This window comes from Miniopterus schreibersii, assembly GCF_964146895.1.
Source record: "Miniopterus schreibersii genome assembly, chromosome: 1".
NCBI lineage: Eukaryota > Metazoa > Chordata > Mammalia > Chiroptera > Miniopteridae > Miniopterus > Miniopterus schreibersii.
In genome coordinates this window covers 149,203,516-149,225,101 of record NC_138101.1, presented here as the reverse complement: position 1 = coordinate 149,225,101, position 21,586 = coordinate 149,203,516, and the positions used below count along the sequence as shown (strand labels likewise).

General features: G+C 43.8%; 1 protein-coding gene across 1 annotated transcript in view; it reads left to right on the top strand.

The window, feature by feature from the left end:
* The window catches only part of SHC4 (SHC adaptor protein 4), a gene marked incomplete at its 5' end in the record, with an annotated part of 96,492 nt that overhangs the window by 16,400 nt on the left and 58,506 nt on the right, over positions 1-21,586 (top strand). The window contains 1 exon segment of the mRNA XM_081152016.1: positions 14,503-14,573. Within this exon segment, the coding sequence (XP_081008142.1) occupies positions 14,503-14,573 (71 nt within the window).

Genomic DNA, 21,586 nt, shown 5'->3' with positions numbered 1-21,586 from the left:
CCACCAATTGACCTCTTCCTACCCCTAGAATGGTTCTTCACATTCCTATATTTTTTATTGCTTACACTGAACTATATATCCTTGTAGAAAGTCATTACTTAATGTAATAATCAAGAGGACTAATACTCTACCTCATGAAAATGGACTTAAAGGAAATAGGGATCTTCCTTGTTCTCTTTGTGTTAAGCTAAAAGTGCTGAGATTTTGAAAAAAGAGTATAAGCTACAAAATAAACAAATTAAACCTGAGATTCTATTAGAGTTGTTTTCTGAAGGTGTCACTTTAAGTAATCTACAGGCATCATTTGAGTCTGATCCACAAATCTAGGTAGGAATTTGTTGAGAACTTGGTGTCTGCAACAGAGGGGACAGGTTAGCAATTTTCTGTACTTGTTTAGAGCTTTGTGATGTTGCATGAACTTGACAAAATCACTTAAATGCTTGAAAAATAAGGGGGTTGGGGCAGATAGACTTTTCCAATGCAGAGGTTTTATGAGTCTAAGGTTTTGTTTTTAAATATTGACTAGGAGGTCACTTCTTTCTAGGTCTGATCATTAGGCCTCCGCGATTTAATTCTGAACAACTCTGTGGTTGCTGAAGTCATAGGATTTTGCCGCGAGTCACCATAACGTTTCCATTTACACAAGTTGGTTATTTAGAAGACTATTTAAGGATCCCTAAATAGTATCCAGACATATGAAAAGGGCAAATGTTTTTTCCAAAGTTGAAGGCTATTTGATTTGGGCACTTGGGAGAATCTGACTCATGATTAAAAGAATTTATTTGAATCAGGCCTTACAACATGTCATGGAGAGTGTCCACTTCTGCCTCCCCAGGGACTGCAACCTCTCCATTTCCTCCCCCTCCTGTCATTGTCAACCTTTCTATCCTGTGAGCATGTGCAAATCTGTTCCGTCCTTAAAATAACCTCCTTCCCTTAGCTTATCTTTCATCTTTTGTTAAAATATAAATTTCTCAGAAGAAAAATTTAAACAAAGCACTTTGCTAGCTGAGTTACTTCCTCACCTAGTAGCACACTCTAAACATCCCGCTCTCTGGTTCTGCTCTTCTACTCTATTGCTATTGCTCGCCGGACGCTCACAAAGTCAGCAGCGGCCAAATTGCAGTGGACATGTTCTAGCCCCTCTCTGCTCCCCTCAATTCAGCTAACTACGTGTTTCTCCTTGAAGCTCTGTGTGCCCTTGACTTCCACTACATCATCATCTGGTTCTCCTTGTACATTTCTGACTTCTGTTTTGTGGCTTTAGTGGGCTCTACTCTGCATGCCCTTTAAATGCTGAGTGATATCAGATCAGCCACTTGATTTTTTAATCCATGAAAAGAAGAGGGGTTAGAATGGATAATCTCTTAGGTCCCTTCAAGCTCTGGCATCCTTTTAAGTCACATTATCAAGAGTCAGAATTCATTCACTTGAGCGACAGTGAACTCTTGTGTTTCGTGTAGAAAGAAGTGTAATGAGAGATGAGTAACATTTGGGCTGCAGTTCTGCAAAGGCATATTATTGGCTGCCTCTTTCACACAAGTCAGAAAAGCTGAAAGCTGAAAACCAGTACGGCATCATTCAGCAGTTTATCACCATGTGGGAAACTGACTAATGTGAGTTGTGGTTTTAGCGTAACACAGAACAACCAACCATTCATGTAAAATTTCAGTGCTGTGACTTGGAGGGGGGGTGGTGTGAATGAGGTTCTTTGGCCACCGTGACCTCCAGACATGACCACACACTGGGCATAGTTAAAGTCCTAGAGAGCTGGGAAGATTGAAACCACCAGCATGCAGATGCTCCTACTGGGACATAATGTTTGACTACACATGGCAGCAGATGACAAAAATGTTGGCCTTTCCAATTGGTCTTTTTCAGTGACAATGAAATGGCACCCAGTTTTTATATATACTGCTATCCAAGGTTTTAGATTATTCCCAAAGCGCGGGATTTAATTTGATAGGCAGGGGCAGGAGCAAAAATTTAAGGGTATTTGAATTTTTAAAGTGGGGTGGGTACAGATACTGTTGGGTGGGAAAAAGGGAATAGGAGAAACAGGTTGATGGAGGTGCTCAGTTTTGTCTCCCTGTGGTAGTACTTGCCCACGCCCTCATTTGCGATGCATATTGTTTCTTCAATAAGTGTTTGATTCAACCAAAACCTCTAGGTCCTTGAAAAACCCAAAACTCTAGGTTCTCAAGGCTGAGTCAGATTTGTGTTATTGGGGATGAAGGGTATAATTTATTTAATATTTTTGAGGAGCTCAGAACTGAGAAATAAGGTTGTAAAACTCCAAAGATGTAAGATTTTAATTGTGTTATAGGTTGGCAGGAGAGACCATACACATGCCATCACTATTAGATTAGGTTAAGTTTCCAACTTAATTAGACTAGGATACAAACTGTAATTGGTAGGTTGTCTGCGAGGCCGTTCTGCAAAGGTGTTACCTTAGCTACAGCAGTAACGAAATTAAGGCCATAGTCAGCAAGATGATGGATACGTTGGAACCGCTGAGACAGCAGTCAGGGCCCTGTGCCATGGTCTTGAGCACACACCCAGGGCACCCTTGTTAGCCTCCGTGGGGATGCACAGGGATGCTGCCCTTTGGCCTCTCTGAATGGGAGCCTTAGGATGCCAGGTGGGCACCCAGTGGCAGGCCTGGGAATTGCATTAACTTTACCTGCACAGTTATGGTGCTGGCATTTTGCCTCACCTTTCAGAGCAAAGGACATCCGGCAACACTCTCCTGGGAAAGTAGATTAACTTCTGTGAGTCACTCCTTTTCCATCTCATTTATGATTCATGACCTAGGCTATATTTTTAGCTTGTATTTATTTGGGTCTGAGAAGTGGGCTGGGTGGAAGTGTTGTTTGGAAACTTATGGGAAAATGGGGAGAAATTAGCATCATACTTAAGCTTAGGTGGCCTGAAATGTGGTTACAGTCATCCGACAGTCTGTGAACATTTACTGAGAGCCTACTGTGTGCCACATACTGTGCCAGACTCTAAGGATGCAAGGCAAATGGAACCCAGCTTCTGGCTCCCCAAGGGCTCATTGAACTGAAGCCCCTGCCTGTAACCCCAGCCATATCTCTGGACCCCAGTCATGTTGAAGAAGTGGGTGTTTTTGCAGCACCCCTTATTCTTGCCCTTACCTCTTGCACATGATGTGCTCATTGCCTGGAAATACCCTCCTCCAATCTCACCTTTATTGCCCGTCATGACTCACAGTAGCAACCCTTCTGAAAAATCTTCACTGATCCCCAGAGGCTGGGTTGGAGACCCTCCTATCCATTCCCATAGCACCTTGGTCCCAGGGTTTGTCACACTCCTATAAAGAGTGCTTTTGATTGAGGTCCCTCCACAGTAGAGGCTTATCCATCAGCTCCCCAAATTAGGAGCCAGGTGAAACAGAAGAGGATCGGAAAGAAAAACACTGTCATCCAGTATAGTCACTGCCATTTGCTGAGTCCTTTCCATGTGCCAGTCACTGTGCCCAGCACCATACCGCATTGCCTTATTTGAGCCTCATAATAACCCTATGAAGCACATGGGTTATTGTTTCTATTTTATAGATGAGGAAACAGGCCTTGAGATGTAAAGTTATTTGCCCAGGGTTGCACAGCTAGAGCACGCACAGCTGAGATTCATACCCAGGCCTGTCTCTCAGAGCCCGTGGTCCTACACTGCGGCACAGTCCTGCTTCCCTTTCATGGTCACTGCATCACTCAGGATGGACTGGGTCCTTCTGTGTTAATAAGCAATCCCAGCATCTCAGTGGCTCAGACAGAAGAGCCTTATTTCTTGCTTATGCCATGTGTCCACAGCAAGTTTGCAGGGTGGGAGTAGGGCAGGGGGAGCCTCTAATCTGTGTCATTCTCCCCGAGGGAGGCTCTGTGCTTCCCAATTGCAAGAGAGAGGAAATGTGAAAACGCACTCCCAGTGGGACAATCCACTTGAATGTCACTGACTAAATCAGGAGCCGTATCCAACCTCAAAGGAACAGTAGAAGTGCCCCTACTATGTGCTGGGAAGGAGAAACATTGGAAATATTTGTGGAACAGCACCAATAATGCCCACATTGTATTACATAAAGAAAGGACCGGGGGAAGTGTACAGATGAAAACTAAAGAGAAAAGTAAAGCGAAGAGAGGAATGAGCACCTTCCAGGGGAGCTTGCCTTTTTAACCGGAGGCCTCTAGTTAAAGGGCTGTTGGGATCAATTATGCAGTGGTTCTTCCTGTAAGAGGCACCGTGAAGGCTTCTTCTGCTCCGAATGCATTAACGCTTTGACACAACCTGGGATTTCGCTGGGCCCTTCAGGAGAGAGTAGTCAATCGCCATTACAAACGCAACTTAATCCGAGCAGGGCCGGCCTTTGAACTCTAACTTTCATTATGGGGAGCCAGTCCCACCAGGTTAGAGACTTTCTCCAAGAACAGCAGAAAACAGCATTCTTGGTCTCGTAGGATTAGGCCTACACAGGGATAAAAATCCCTTGTAAATTTCTGAGGAGGCTGGGACACCGTGACAGCACTTGCCGCTCCCCACAAAGGACTTAGCTTAAAGCTGTTGGTTGTGGCTTTTGAAACTCAGCATTAAAATAGAATATAAGATACAAGGCTCCCAAGGAGTTTCTGCCAAAAGCACACTTGGTCAAGGAGAATTCACCTTTGTACGTGCAATTCCTGTTTTTTGAGAACACAAAGGGTGATCAACATAGCGTGGAACTGAGTGCGGTACTTACTGTCTTAGGTGGTGGATGCAGCAGTCATTCCCAGTCACTCTCAGTCATTATAGAACATAAAACATCTACCACCTATAGAGGATGACACTCTTCTTTTTCTTTTCTTTATGGAAAAAATATTTTTAAATGTAGAGAGGAGAGAGAGAGAGACAGAGAGAGAGAGAGAGATTGGGTGGGTGGGTAGAGGAGAGACACAATGCAGTATCTTCAATCCAGAAGTTTTTAGTTTCCTTAATTCATTTTCATTTTAAATATCTCCACCAACTCTACCCATGGTGGAGCATGGGTAAGCATCATAGGGAAACTTCTCCCTGACTCAGGGACCGTGAAGGAACTGCTTGCTGTCAGCAGATGTGTCATCGACAGAATGAAACACTTGAGCCTGTTAAGGCAGCGTTCATCATCACTGTGTATATTTCAGAGGCAGGGTTTGGTGTCTCCCCTAGATGGTAACCTTCTCCAGGTCATGGAGATGACATGGAATAGCACAGCTGTAAGCATCAAAACATCTGGGTTCTTCTCCATTAACCAGCTCTGCAGCCCTTAGGTAGGCTACTGCATCTCTGGGAGTCAGTTTTCCCATCTGTAAAAGGGGTATCACACACCTGTTCAGGTTCTGTCACAGTTTCGCTGTGATAACACTCATGAAAATAGAGTGTAAACCTCTGTGCAAAAACACATGGTCACAGAGGCTGGCTTTTCTGCTGTGCCCAGCAACAGAAACAGCCACTCTCGTCTCCCTACACAAGGGTGTAAACTTATTCCTAGGAGAGGTCACAGCCTTCCAAATGCTTTCGGGGTGGTTTTTGCCACAGAAATGACCTCCATCCAAGTGACTATATCTGTACTCATGTCTGCAGGCAAAAATGAAACCTCTCTCAGTTCAGACAATTCCCCATGTGTAAGGGTTTTCAGTGGGAGTAGGACTGTTGGTATGAGACACCACAGAGCCGCCTCATGTGATGCAGATGGTTGTCATATTTTTCTTGCCCACAGACAACCAGTACTTTTTTTCAGATGAATCAGAAGGTGGTTTTTTGACACTTGTAGACAGCCTGTATCCTAGTATATTTGAGTGTCACCAGACCAAGATCCTTATTGTTTATCTGGGCTTTGGGTGTTCAGGACTCTCTGTGCAGGATCCTGAGGTGCCCGCTGTCAAAGAGGAACTTTTCTTCTGAATCAACCTAAAACTTCCCTTATTTAATTCTAAAATCACCAGGAGATTATACTGAAGTGTTACCAGTTCTGCTTGCCTTCGAGCAACTAGGAATGGATTTTTAAAAAATGGGTGCTCTCCCCTCTTGTGATCAAGGATGAGGTTCAGGAGGCCGTGGAGGTCATAAACAAGACTATCTTGTCTTTCTGAGGGTGTCAACTGCTTCCGTGGGAACTGGGGGCCAGCTGGAGAAGCAGCTCGGCAACGTCCTGTTAAAAACCTCTGCGCTGCTGCTCTTGACGCAGGCACATTCCACTCCCCTGTGTCCTCAAGGACTGTTTTTTTAATATATCCTGTTTTCAGTTCACACATAATAGAATGACATTTATGATCATACAATTTACTGTGTAAGAGAATGCAGTGGCATCTATATTCGATCAGGTGTTTTTGTGTGCTTTCTAGGGTGAAATCCATCTGTCTGTATGTAGGCAGCCTTTTCATCAAGCCCCACATAATTTATATAGGTTTTTCTCATTTCCTTGCTGATGTAAATGTATTATATTTCAAAAAGTTATATGGGGTTTCACATTGAAGACAGGTTTAACCTTATATAGTTGAATCATAATCATTGAATTTTAGGAAGGATTAAATGGTTATGCTTATAAACTTCTAGATTTAAATAAACTTCATATTAGCCAACACCAGGATGTGTCATTATTTTGAATTAAAAATTAATGTTCAACATTCCCAAATTATGTTCTGTGTTGATATAATTTGTAAAAAATTCAGTTTTCTTTTAAATTTAAAATAAAGCTTATCTTTTTTTAAAAAAGGGGGTACTCTCTCCACTTGCTATGGACAAAGGAGTCTACTTAGCAGGGAAAGCACATCAAGGTGAGGGCTTGGGCCAGGGCCAGGGCCAGGGCCAGGGCCAGGCGTTGCTCCCTGCATAGCCCTGCCTGGGCTTGGTCAGGCACCTGAAGAGGCAGACCTGGCCTTTGGAAGAACAAGCAGAACACACAACTTACTTTTAGAACATTCCATCTCTGTGAGCATTAAGGACTCAGAGGGCTGAAGTTCCCAAGACCTTAAATGTGAATGAATGAACAAATCCAGATTTTTAGACTTTTGAACCTGGAGCAGAAGAAGTTTCAGCAGTATAGATGTTTGGGTTTTTAAAAACATGTTCAATTCAATCAACCAAAGTTTATTTTGAGGGGCTACTACGCAGTATTCTAGGTATTGGGGATAGAGCAGTCCGGGTGTCTGCCACTAACCTAGCATGGGAGACAACAAACAAATACGCAGTACTGTCAGCAACAAGTGCTCTGAGGAAAAGCACAAGGGGACAGAGAATAGTGGAGAGAGGGGAGGTGTCCGCAGCCCCGGGCTCTTGGATGGCAAGTTTCAAAGGTGCTGTCAAATCATTCTAAGAAAAGTCAGTGTTTGGCAAGACTACCTGCGCCTCTTCCACTGAGGCCTGTCCTCCTGTTTGTCTCACTGAGCTCCCTCTAAACTTGCCCTCCCATGGAGCCCCCATTCCAGAGGTGGGGCCCCTCATCCCCACTGTCTGCTGCCCAGGTTTTCATCAGATCGACACTAAAAGGGGAAGGACCTTCCATGCCCTTCCCACACGATGCACAGTCTGTCTCAAACCCGGCACAGCAGGGGTTTTGATCAGCTTAACGTCAGGGCTATTTTAACTGGCAACATATCCCTTTAAGAAGGAACACATTACAGATGGTCCAGTTGGGATGCAGGTTATTTTGAGACTTCCTGAGCATCATTGCGCGGCTACCTCATTCAAATAAATCACTGAGTGCCCGGGAAGAGGTGCCGGGGATAGTGATGACTAAGGCTCTCTCCCTGCCCTTGAGAGGCCCACAGTCCAGCAGTGGGCGTACACACTCCAACAGATGAATTGCAGCACCGGCGGGTGAGTGCCACCGTGGGCGTGACCAAGGTGCTCTGGGAGCCCAAAGGAAGAGCGGTGACCTCTGCCTCAAGGGTGCTGAAGGAGGTTTCAACAGCCGTAATGACCCCTGAGGCCTCATTCATTGATACGTGGTCCATCCACTCACACGCATTCCCTTGAGTAGCGTATATCAGGGCCACACACATGCAGATGCTGTCTGTGTGGCTGTGATTGTTGTTGTTTGGTAATAGCTCTATTGAGATATAATTCACATACCATACAATTTCCCCATCGAAAGCTCACAATTCAATGGCTTTTAGTATATTCACAGAGTTGTGCGACCATCCCCAATATTAGCACATCTTTATCAATCCCCAAAGCAATCTCGCACCCGTTAGCAGTTATACCCCATCAACCTTCCAGCCCTCCTTTCTAGCTCTTACAGAGCTGTTGATTCTGGACGTTTCGTATAAATGAAATCGTACCATATGTGGGATTTTGTGACTGCCTTCTTTTCCTTAGAAGAATATTTTCAGGGCTCATCCAGGTGATAGCATGGATCAGTACTTCATTCCTTTTTTATTGCCAAATACTATTCCACTGCATGATATACCACATTTTATTGATCCATTTATCAGTTGAAGGATATCTAGGGGGTTTCTACTTTTTGACTATTATGAATAAAGGTGCTATGAACATCTGTGTGCAAGTGTTTGGGTGGACATATGCTTTCAGTTTTCATGGGTATATATCTAGGAGCGGACTTGCTGGGTCATATGATAATTCCAAGTTGTACTTTCTGAGGAACTACCAACTTGTTTTCTCTAGTGACTGCACCATTTTACATTCCCATCAGCTGTATATGAGGGTTCTAATTTCTCCACATCTTTGCCAACACTTGCTATTTTCAGCTTGTTTGTTTTTGAAATTATAGCCATCTCAGAGGGTATAAATTGATATCTCATTGTGGTTTTGATGTGCAGTTCCCTGGTGATGAACAATACTGAGCAGTTTTTATGTGCTTATTGGCCATTTGTATATCTTCTTTGGAGAAATGTCCATTCAGATCATTTGTCCATTTAAAAAATAGGTTACTTGTCTTATTATTGAGTTGTAAGAGTTCTTTATATATTCTTGGTGAAGGTCCCTTATTAGATATATCATTTGCAACTATTTGAGACTGAGACAGAACAGTCAGAGGATAAATAAGAGGAACCAAAAAATGCTCTAAAAACACATCCAAGAAAAGAGCGAGGTTCAGAGTAAAGAGAAGGCAGCTAGAGGTCGGCGATGGCAGGTGCCTTAGACAGGTGAGCCGAAGAGCAGACACAGGTGACGAGAGCGGACGGTGAGGAGGCGGCTGGCGTGCCCAGGCCCTTTCAGTCGAGTCTTGAGGCAGGAACTACTGTAAATGGGAAAGACTAGGAGTTATTTAAAGGTGGCAGAGCCTGGTCGGGCGTGGCTCAGCGGTTGAGCGTCGACCTAGGATCCAGGTGATTGGGGTTCGATTCCCGGGCAGGGCACATGCCCGGGTTGTGGGCTCGATCCCCAGGTGGGGGCGGTCAGGAGGCAGCCGATCAATGACTCTCTCATCATTGATGTTTCTATCTCTCTCTCCCTTTCCTTTCCTCTCTCTGAAATCAATAAAGATATATTTTTAAAAAATAATAATAATAAATAAAGGTGGCAGAAAAAACCTTGCATTGTCTTCAGGCCACATTGGTGACCTCTATCATTGTTGAACGCTAATTGCATGAAGGTCAGCCCCTTGTCATGTTGTCCTTGGTTATATACTGTTCTCAGGGCCCTGATGGCTTCAAAGCGCCCTTCTTCCTTGTCTTGTCAAGGACAGGACCTACCTGCGCCCTGTACCTTCTCTTGAATAACATCCCTCCATACCCCTAGCGCAGGGGCAGGCACATTCTAAGGACGGGAATATGGCCCTGGGGGAAATAGGGATTTAACCCTACTTAGTAATTAATAAACTGTGGTTCCTAGAGGTTAAGTGGTAGGCTTTAATTTTTAAAACTCTAAATAATACTACCTACTTATTTTTTATAATATAAATAATACAAAGATGTAAAGTAATAAGTGAAAAGCTGCCTCTCTCCCATTCCCAGAGGTAACCACTATTAACAGTTTCTTATGTGTCCTTCAGACGTTCTTTCTGAAGATAGAAGAATGTATCATTCTGTGAAAGAGTCAGAATGAGAAGTTCCCATAAGCTAGCTATCATTCCTTTTCTCTGAAAACCCCAGTAATTTCTTTTCTGGAATGCAAAGCCCAAGATACACATGGTCATGAATAGGCTGTTCACCTCTCCCTGGGAGCTAGTGGTTGAAGCTCAGACAGAACAAAAATATTATTACTGCCTTGGGGCGTGCGGGCGAGTGAGCTGGGAGTTGGGTGAGTTGTCTGTCAGGTGCTGAATGGGAAGGTTGTCTGAGCACTGCTGAGATCCACCACTTTCTCACCACCCTTGGGCGTCTCTAATAAAGGTCTTCAGTGTCCTCTCCTCATCTTATGGTCAGGAATTAGGGAATGTCTTCTGTCTCATGTGCCACCTCCTGCAGTCCCCAGAGGAGCCTGGGTTCATGCCGCTTCTTACCAGGTGGCCCCCAGGCTCGTCACCTTCTTACCTACCTGGGTAGACCAAAGAAGAGTCAGCTGGATGAGCCCTTCTTGTTTTGATTTTCCTGTTATACCAGACTTACGCACAGAGGCCCAGAAATGGACTCTGGACGCTAGAAGAAACCCGATTTAGTCTCACTGAGTGAATGAAACTAGCCAGGCACTTTCCTGTAATAGACCTTAATTTCCTCATCTATTAAATGGAATGGACAATGACTAACCTCACAGAAAGAAAAGTCATCTCTTTCACAGTTGTCCTGTCCTTAGAGGGCTGAGTTTCTTAAGAACATAGACCATGTCTTACTCAGATCTGCATTTAATAAATGAATGACAGGTATTTTCATCCCCAGTTTATACCTAAATCAACAACCTAACCTTCTCCCTCAGGCCTTGACATTCAGCCACTGCTTACGCAGCCACCAGGTACCTAAACAAAGAAGTGGACAGATTGTTTTATGTGCTGCTCACTCCCTGCTCCCTCACAGCAATGGTATCTGAGTGAGTCGATGGGGAGGCCAACCCCATTCTGGTATCTGGGGTAGTTGTGGCAACAATTAGGCATCGATTCCCTCCTTCACCTGTTAGAATGGCTTCCTCACACAGGCCCAGGGTGGAAGGGGAAATGTACTCATTCATTGTCATGATCACCTCAGGCCTGTCAAGAGGTCTACAGGGGTGGCAAGAAAGTGGCGAAGCTCAGCTGTGCTCAGACAACCTTCCCATTGGGCACCTCATGGTTCACCTTTTTTCAGAAACTCCAGTTTATCTCAGTGAGGCTGCCAGAAGGTGTCACCTGTACTGCTGCTGGCAAAGCAAGACAGAGGTTTTATTGAAGGCAGGTGGGATCAGAAGCATTGCCCCGGTCTGCCTTAGAGGGAAGGAGATGAGGTGTTTGGCACCATGAAATGGGATTAAGAAGAAAACTGTGGAAAACCCTCTCCCTGTCCTCCTCTCTCATTGTCCACTAAAAATTCCCCTATTGGGATTGCCCCACTTAGACACTGTCCCTGGTACAGGAGGGCTCATCACCAAGAGGGCTTCTCCCCACGACACCTGAGGAGTAGTCACCATTCTCCCCACCTTCCATTTCACTATGAAACCCTCTCTGTTTAGGTTGTTGTCAATCTCTCAGATGCGGAAATAGCAAAAATAACACATGTGGAGGAAATTTTAAAAATCTAGAATCTTCCACTGTCCTCCTCGCCTACAATTCCTGAATCTCGTTCCAAGTCCTCAGTTCTTGTGTGCTCCTCACTTATTCCTGGTGAAACTTTCCATTTCTTCTCCCTCCCTCTGCTCACTTTAAAGATACTGTTGGAGTTGAACAATAGAAGCTGCAGTCATTTCTTCACCAGCATTTCCATGTCCCAGGCGCTGTCTCAAGTGATGGGAACACAGTGGAGATCATGGTCCTTACCCTTATGGTGCTTAGGGCCAAGGGAAGGAAGACAGGTAACAAGCAAATTAATAAGTAAACCTGATAGTCATGAAGGTGATGGATGAGGGCTGTGATGAACGGGGGGGGGGGGGGAGCTTCTGAGGCAGTGACATTTGAATTAAAACCTAAAGATGAGGAGTCTGTCCTGAAGAGCTACAGGGAAGAGCTAGGCAGAGCTATCAGTGCAGGGAGAGGAGCAGCAAATGCAAAGTCCCTGCGCTTGGAAAGAGTTAGGTGTGTTCGAGGACTAGAAAGAAGACCCCTGTGGCAGCAAAGTGCATAGGGGGAAAGTGACGCAGATGGAGTGGAAGGGGCAAGCAGGGCCAGAAAACCCAGGGTCTAGGTTTATAGGATTGAGTTTGTTTTGAGGATAAATGCCAGGGATTTTAAGCAGTAGAGGGGCGTGTCCTGCTGTTCATTTTTGAAAAATCATTCTGGCAGAGTGTGAAATATGTGGGTGCTTGGTCATGTTTTCAAAAGATGTGCCCTGATAGGCTGTCACCTCATCTTAAATAGATGACATGCACTAGAGGGAAAAATCACACCCACCTGTGCACGGACAAGGGCTTGGAGGTGTAGCTGAGACCCGTCTCCCACCGGTGTGGGGAGTCCATCCTTTCCAGCGTGAGGCATGCAGGAAATTGGGTAACGGGAGGTAAATTCTGGAATTGAAGAAGACACGGATAGGCAGGAAAAGCCAGGGCAGCTAGTGAGGTTAAGAAAACCATCTTTTCAACCCACCTTGACGTGGCGCTTGGACCCTTGGAATCTCAGTTCATGACAGTTCTGAGAAGGGCTGTCTACCACACCCCCTAAATCTAGCTTTCCTACCCTACTAAGTCTTACAGTTCATTGAACAGAAATCTCTAGACACCACTTACTTCCCTGAGGTACTCCAGCCTTGGGAAGTTAAGTGTGATTGGGACAGAATAAGACATTCAAAAATTTTTTTCTGTCAATACTAGAGACCTCAAGAGGAGTGTGATGAACAGGAATGTGGCTGAAAATTGCCAGGTGATTGTCCTGGCCAGCGCACCCTCCCCAACCCTAGGCTCTAGGCAACCCTGGTGGATTGACCTGCTCTTAGGATGCTAAATCTACAGAATTTGTTCAGATATCCTACCCGAAGTGTCTGGGGAGGCACCCCTGGCTCCTGCCACCTTTCCACACTGCTTTTGCCATTTCCACGCAGAGGGAGGCTGGACAACTTCCAAAGGAAAGCTAAACAGGAAGCAGGTAATTTTTCAAGGAGCCGACAGATCACTTTCAATCAGACCGAGTGGCTCTCATAACATTTCCGAGCCCATTCGCTGAGAAACACTCATCAACTAAGGCTCTGCTAAGAGGATTTACTCCCCAGCCCCACCTGGGCAAAGCTGCACAGCCGACTGCTAGGTCTGCATCCCCAGGCCTAATTCCTCTCCACAATGCCAGAGTCCAGTTTTCAACTGCCAGCTTGTTATTTCCTGGATACCCCCCAGTGTCTTTCAGTCAATGGGTCCCAAACCAACTCATCTTCCCCTGAAGTGGCTTTCCTGTTTCTCTGTTAATGGAATCACTGTTCCCTCGGCTACCCCTCGCTGGGAACGTCTGAGTCATCCTTGACTCACCCTTCTCTCTTATTCTCTAGATCAAATCAACTCACGAATCATGTAGTATCTATTTCCGTGATGCCACTTGAATCTGTCCCCTCCTTCCCACTGCCACCATCCCTTTGCGGTGTGGGCGGTCATTACTTCCCTCTCGGCAGAGACATTCTCCCTTACTCCCTCACCATTAACCCTCCTTCACACGGCTGCTGACACAAGGCTCCTCACACACAGGCTGATCACATCAGTCTCTTACCAGCAGCCTGACTTGGCTCCCATGGCTATCACATTAAATATAAGTCATCTTTGAGCTTTATAAGTCACAATTCCTTTTCTAATATTTCATGTTCAACTAAATTTACTCATTCCTGGTGTAGGACATAAATAAGGTTTTGTCTTTTCTTAAATCCTCTTCTATGATTTTGCAAAAAAATAAGATCTTCTTATATTACTAAATCCTATATTGTCTGCATTTATATGCTTGTTTTATCCCCTTAGAAGAGTCAGTGTTTCCATATTATTGGTCTCACATTTATTTTTACTTTCTCTAATATTTGAACACATGTATGTACCACGTGCTGCTCTTTGGACATCTGTATGAAATAATTTACTCTCACAATTCTAACTGTATCCCCATTTTACTGGTGACAAAACTGAGATTCAAAGATATTGAATAACTTGCTGAGGTTCCATAACTAATAAGTATCAGGGGCTCGATTCAAATTCACATTGTCTGGCCCCAGAGCTCAAGCTCTTAACCATCGAATTCATATTTGTCTTCATTAACTACATTCCTGATGTCATCCTTTGGCTTTAGCTGATGTTTTATAACTGAATTGAAGTTTAAGGCATGTGTCCATTAATGGTCAGAAATATCAATGGTAGGCTGAGTGTGTAAATGTTATATGATAGCAGGAGCTGACTTAAGGTGATTCCTAGGAAATCACTCTAAAACTAGACATCTTTGTGCTGTTTTTTTTCCTACCTGTTCTTTTTTTTTCTCTTCTTTTCTTATTCTAGTACATGGGCTGTATTGAAGTGCTGCAATCAATGAGGTCACTGGATTTTGGAATGAGAACTCAAGTTACAAGGTAAGAGAACAAAAATGGGAGGGGCATTGAGGACTATTTTTTATTTTCTACTCTATTTAATAAGAGAAAGTTTATTTAGAAAGTCACAAAGGTAGAAAAAGTGAGCCCCCTGGGCTGCATGGGCTCAGGAAACAAGTTACAGAGGCAAAAGAAGAGGACTATTTTTGTTTTGTTTTGTTCATTTGTTTGTTTGCTTTTAGAGGACTGTTTTTTAAGGTCACAAGAGTTTCTCCCCAGAGAAATTTCATGCAAGCCTTTAAAGTCACCATGGGTTGTTATTCACATGACTGGAAGGTAGAACATAGTCCAGTGACCTTGGATAAGTGGCTTTATATCATCACGTGGAAGATTTTTCAGTTCTGTGGCTGAGCACCTGCATTTTATCTAAGAACTGATAAGATGATGCAGTCATAGAAACAGTTGGTTCCCCAGGTACCAAGAGTATTTAAAAGTATGCCTAGAAATAAGACCTTACAGAATCTGAGACCAGTTGAAGAAGTAGCTGACAGAAAGATCAGAAATGTTTCATCTTCCCAATTTGAAACTCTGTATGCTTTAAACAATAACTCCCCATTCCCTATCCCCCCTAGCCCCTGGCAACCACCATTCTACTTTATGTGTATGCAATTGACTGCTCTAGGTACCTCACATAAGTGGAATCATATAGTATTTGTCTTTTTTGATTGGTTTATTTCACATAGCATAATGTCCTCAATGCTTATCACTGGGACAAACAATACAAATATTTTGAAGGCTGTTGATGTGTATCACTGGATTGCTCTGCAGAAGAACTGTACTAGATGACACTCCTCCTTCCCAGCCATGTATCTATTTTTTGTTAGGATCTATTTTTTAATTGTTGTAAACTTATAAGTCTATGCTTTTCTATTGTTTAATAAATAGTAAAAGACTATTTTTTTCTATGCCATGAAGTTTCAGTGTGTGACTGATGTACACACCCGAGGAAGGTGTGTGGCATGGTTTCTGGATATTATTCTTTGCAGATGTGTCTCTACATGATTCGGGCCTGGCCAATTGTGCTCTGGATGGATTTGAAGAAGCTCGAGGGTGGTGGGGGTTTTTTTTAGATTTGGTGGTGGGGAAGGCCTGTCAGAGGAGAAGATATTTGAGCTTAGCCCTGAATAAAGTGAGGGATCCAGCCATGGGAGTGTCTGGGAGAAGAGAGCTCAGGCAGAGGGAAGATGGCATTTACACCATCGGCGCATAGCATCAGCACTGACAAGGCCCAAAACCTGGGCAGGTGGTCTGGTAAGAGTGTGAAGAACATACACCTTCTCCAAAGAGTGGACACAAAAAGTGTCCAGTGGGCTCCAACTCAGGGGAGGGAAAGGGTGACTGGATGGGAGATTTAGGGTTCAAGATCCCCTATGGTACAAGTGGGTGACTTGAAGTCAGGAGACTCCAGCCATGTTATCCAGGTACCTTGTCTGGGGTATGGCTTGAAAGCAGTGAAGCTGATTTCCATACACCAAAGCTAAACATCAGTCTCCCTGCTTCAGAACCATATGTTCTAGGCTGCCCCTTCCCAGCTCCTGAACCCCTTCTCTGGAGCTTTTAGAGTTTGAGGTGCTGTATCTTGTAGCTACGTGGGCTCAGCAGGAGACCTGAGACTCCCTGATCCAGATGGGAGGAGAAAAACCACCAAGGAAAGTGAGATAGAAGGCAAAGGAGAAGATGTAAAATAGGTATGTCCCACTTTAAGGAATTAACAAAAATTGAAATAGACTGAACAGGACAGTTATCATGCAGAATGCATGTCTGGGTTCCTTTAAGTAATGAATTCCTTGTTGGTATTTCAAAGAAAATTTAATAGACGAAAGAAAGTATTTTCTAAGAGCTCCCATATTGTTGAAAGTGGGAGTGATCTTTGAAACCCTAGGTCGTGTAGGACATTCTACAAGTGAATATAAGCTTAGGTGTTAGTGCACAATAATTCTCCCTATATGTTACCAGGGTGGGAACATTTTATTTGGCATTAGGATCTTTTCTTTAGGTCCCCCTTGATATTTAGGAGCCTCGGTATTAGACTGATGCATTCAGTGAAGTGTGTACCTCAAAGTCATATGTGTGTTGCTGGTCACATTGTTCTCATGTGACCAGCATAAGAAAATGGTTCACTTTCCCCAAAACCTCTAACTTCCACCCTACTACCCAAATGTTTACTATTCTTCTGTCTCTTTCTAAATTTCCTTCTTTATCTCATTCTTTCCTCTCTCAACTTCTGTGTATTTCACAATCACCTACTACTCAAGTTGCTTTCTTACCCGTTGTCTTAGATGTTATCATTAAAGCATTACTGTGGCCCTGGCCAGTTTTGCTCAATGATTTGAGCGTCGGCTCTCAGACCGAAGGGTCCCAGGTTTGATTCCAGCCAAGGGCATGTACCTTGGTTGCAGGCTCAATTCCTGGCCTCGGTCAGGGCACGTGCAGGAGGCAACCAATCGATGTGTGTCTCTCACATTGATGTTTCTCTCTCTCTCTCTCTCTCTCTCTCTCTCTCCCTCTTCCACTCTCTCTAAAAAGCAGTGGAAAAAAATATCCTTGGGAGAGGATTGAAAAACACACAAAAACATTCCTGTGTAATAAGGTTTCAAGTGGTTTTAAATTTAACTTTCACATATTTACAAAGTTTCATTTTGCTCATGATTTTACTTAATGCAAGAAAATGATTTTCAATGGACTGGTGAGAATTCCAAGAGAAAGGACTTTGTTCTGCATCGTTACAGCTACCTCCTGACATTTATCACCCACCCTAAGATCAGTCAGGTGTGAATGCTGGTAAACCTGTGTAATGAATGGCCACTTCAGGATACAAACAGTGGCCTTGGCCCATGTGGCTGAGTGTTATCCATGCATTGAAAGGTCACCAGTTCGATTCCCACTTGGGGCACATGTCTGGGTTGCAGGCTCCATCCCCAGTAGGGGACATGCAGGGGATGGCTGATCAATGGTTTTCTCTCATGGATGTTTCTCTCTCCCTCTCCCTTCCTCTCTCTCTCTAAAATCAATAAAAACTTTTGTTGTTGTTGTTAATCCTCACTTGAGGATATTTTTTCCGTTGATTTTTAGAGAGAGTAGAAAGGAGGGAGGGAGAGAGGGGGAGAGGGGAGACAGAGATAGAGAGAGAGAAAGAGAAACACCAATTTGAGAGAGACACATCGATTGGTCGCCTCCCACATGTGCCCTGACCAGGGCCGAGGATGGAACCTGCAACCCAGGTACATGCCCTTGACTGGGAATCAAACCTGTGACCCTTTGGTGTGTGAGCTGAAGCCCTAACCACTGAGCCACACTGGCCAGGACAATAAAAACCTATTTTTAAAAAAGAGATACAAACAATTGTATTCAGGCCCATGTCCTACCCTGGTAAATGGCCTTACCATCTCTATCCTAGTTCACACCTTATTCCAGATAACAGGGAGGCAGAAACATGAGATTCCTGGTAGCAAAGGAGGAGCTCTGACTAAGACACAGCAATTGGGCCAGCATTTGAAGCAGAGGAGAAGGTGGAGCACAGCTCTCCGTCTGAGGACCCTGCCTGCCATGTGTCTGAGGGCTGAATCCTCAGGGTCTGGAACATAGAAGTACTCAAGTAGGGCAGCAGAGAAAAGGCGAGGACAGGGGGCCACTCACTCTCTTTCAAAGCTCCCTTGCACTTCTGCTCCCCAGTCCAGATTTAGTGCCTGAGAGCCCTGTGAGAGGCTGTTACCTTGCTGTTGTTCCTCCACTAATTCTCGCCTACATTTATCTTCTTGACTGATTTAGGACCAGATCTCAATTTTTAGTAACAGTATTCATGCAAAAGGGCAAAGGAGGAGATTTTCCTCCACAGTAACAAGAAACAAGATCATTAGGGAAACAAAGGCTCCCTGCCACAGTTGTCTTCAAATGTCTGGAAAACAATACCAAAGGGGAGTAAGAAGGGGGGGGGGATGAAAATCATGCTAAGGATGATATAGTCATTTGTTCTCTCCTATAAAAATGTTCTCATTGTGAGTTTAAAAACAAAGCTAAAGAAAACGGAAAACCTCATGTGATCTGAAACACACATACACACACACACACACACACACACACACACACACAATTAGGTCAGTAAAACTAAAATCCATCAAGGGCAAAGCCTATAAGTGGAGCTGGTGGGACAGGGCTTGGCTTCCAACCTTGAAGAACAGGATTTCACAGGAAACTGTCAATGGGGACATTTAGTTCATCACCTCAGGACATAACAGTATCCCCAAGGGGCAGGGCACACTGCTGGTGGGAGGGCCCTCCAGATCATTGACTTACTACTCTGTCACCCGCCTGCATTTTTTGCCTTATATTTGTAACTCCCATTTGGTTAAAAAAAACAACAACAGTCAGACAAAGTACTCCAGGACATCTGGGAAACTGAGGCTGGCACTGGGATTGCCTCATTCTGTGACTGCCATCCCTGGGGAGTCTGTGAAGGAAAATAGGAGCTGTCAGAGGGTGGGTGGTGAATGTTCCTTTTTGGGGTCCTGGCCTAAGGTTCATTTTTCTCTAGCTGATCCTAAGGGGCTGCATGTCATGGGTTATTTACCTGTCCCATTCCTTCCATGGGGGCAGGAACCCTGACTAGTGATTTTTGAAGCGCCGCTGCAGACAGTCAGCAAGCTGTTGGGTGATTTGGTTCCAGGTAAAGCAACAAGGACACAGAGATCATAATGCAGAGGATATTGTAATTGGATTAATTTCCTGTTTGAAACGTTATTGCTCCCGAGCAGTGATTCTGCAAATTTAGTTCACTAGCTTGAAGTTTTTATTCTTTGGCTTCAACAGGACATTAAAGGCAGTTTTTCAGAGACAAATGCATACTTTGTGTGTGTGTGTGTGTGTGTGTGTGTGTGAGCACACACATGAGTGCAAGCAACCACTAGATAGATGAAAGTGGGTCCAGGATGCAGCTAAACATTTACATAAATACTTGTGCATGTGGTTTTAAGAAATGTGAACATTAGGAAGGAAAATATTCTATACAGGTAAAATATCATGTTAGGTAACTAAGTTAGTATATGTTTGAGTACAGACTGGCATTTATGTAAATTTCCTGAGCATTGTAGGGATGGGATTGGTTGCAGCTCTGCATGGATAAGTGTGTGTATCTGCCTAAAACTTGAAGTATCTGTATGGCATCCGGTGCGTGTGTGTTCACTTGTGAGGAGGCTGTGGAGTTAGGAGCAGGATTGCAGCCCACATGACATGCACATTGAAGACCATCAGAGAGGGGATAAAAGACCAAGTTTATTTCCTTACCAGGCCAGGAAATACTCCCTCATGAAGAAATTTACTGAGAAGAGTGGTGATGAAAAAAAACTCAGGAGGTTTAAGGTTCTAGTTCTTAGTGGTCATGCTGAGAACAGAAAAATGAGCACCCTGGCTGAGATGGGATGCACGTGGTTGGATAAAAAGGTTTCACTGTTCATTGGCCAAGAAAGAGTATTGAGACCCCAGTAAGGGTCTGGTGTCCCAGGGTCAAGGTTTATGACCTTTATCAGCGAGTGAGAACAGCTACAATAAAACATAACAGTCAAATGCTCCAAGGCACGCCCTGGTGTGAGTGGAAGCACTTCCTTTCACACCTGTGTAGGTGTCAGGAAGCCCTTGCCAGAGGTTTCAATGTGTGTATGTGTGTGAGTGTGTACACGACCACCACCGCTTCCAGTTCCACTGTTCCTCACAACCTATTAAGACTGAGATCTCACTTCTCAGATATCTGAGATGAAATAACCAACTAAATTCCTTTTAGAAAACCTCAAAGATCTAGTGATAAAAAATGTTTCCAAGCAATTGGGACGAGTGTTGAAAGCAGGAAAGAGTCAGATGAAGAGAGAGAGGGCATGAAAGTCGACAGCTGAGCACGTCATTGTTTAGCACGTCTTTCACATACGGGCGCACAGTTACTGTTTGCCTGAACAGGTGTAAGGCCCAGAAGTGTAGTTCCTAAAGCAAGCCACGGAATGGGAAAAATATTTGCAAATCATATATATGGTAAAGGGTTAGTATTCAGAATATATAAAGAACTCTTACAACTCAGCAACAACAAAAAACTTTATTAAAAACCAGACAAAGGACTTGTATGGATATTTCTCTAAAGCAGATATACAAATGGGCAATAAGCACATGAAAAGATGCTCAGCGTCACTAATCATTAGGGAAATGCAAATCAAACCCACAATGAGATAGTACTTCACACTCATTAGAATGACAATTTAAAAAAAACCCCAGAGAATGACAAATGTTTGTGAGAATGTGGAGTTGGGAACTCTTGTGCGTTACTGGTAGCGATGTAAAATGGTGCAGCCACTGTGGAAAATAGTATGGGATTTTCTCAATTAAAAATAAAATTACCATGTGATCCAGCAATTCCACTCTGAGTATATATCTAAAAGAATTGAAAGCTGGGACTAGAACAGGTATTTGTATACGTATGTTCACAATAACCAAAAGTTGGAAACAACCTAAGTATTGATTGACAAACGAATGGATAAAATGTGGCACACACTGGAGTATTCGCCTTAAAAAAGAAGGAAATTCTGCCAGTTGTGACAACATGAATGAAACTGCAGGGCACTATGCTAAGTGAAGTAAGCCAGACAGCACATGGTATCACTTATATGTGGAATCAAAACAAAAAACCTGAACTTACAGCAACAGAGAGTAGAATGGTGGTTGCTGAGGGCTGAGGGTTGGAGGATATGGGGAGATGTCGGTAAAAGGGTACAAACTTTCAATTTTCTGATGGTTAAGGTCTGAGGATCTAATGCAGAGCATGGTGACTATGGTAGATAATATTGTATTGTAGAACTGAAAGTTGCTAAGATACTAAATCTAAGTGTTTTCACCAAAAAAAAAAAAAAAAAAGGTAAATATGTTAGGTGGTGGTGTTAATTGACCTGATTGTGGGAATCCTTTCACAGTGTATACGCATATCAAGTCATCACATTGTACACTTTAAATATATTGCAAAT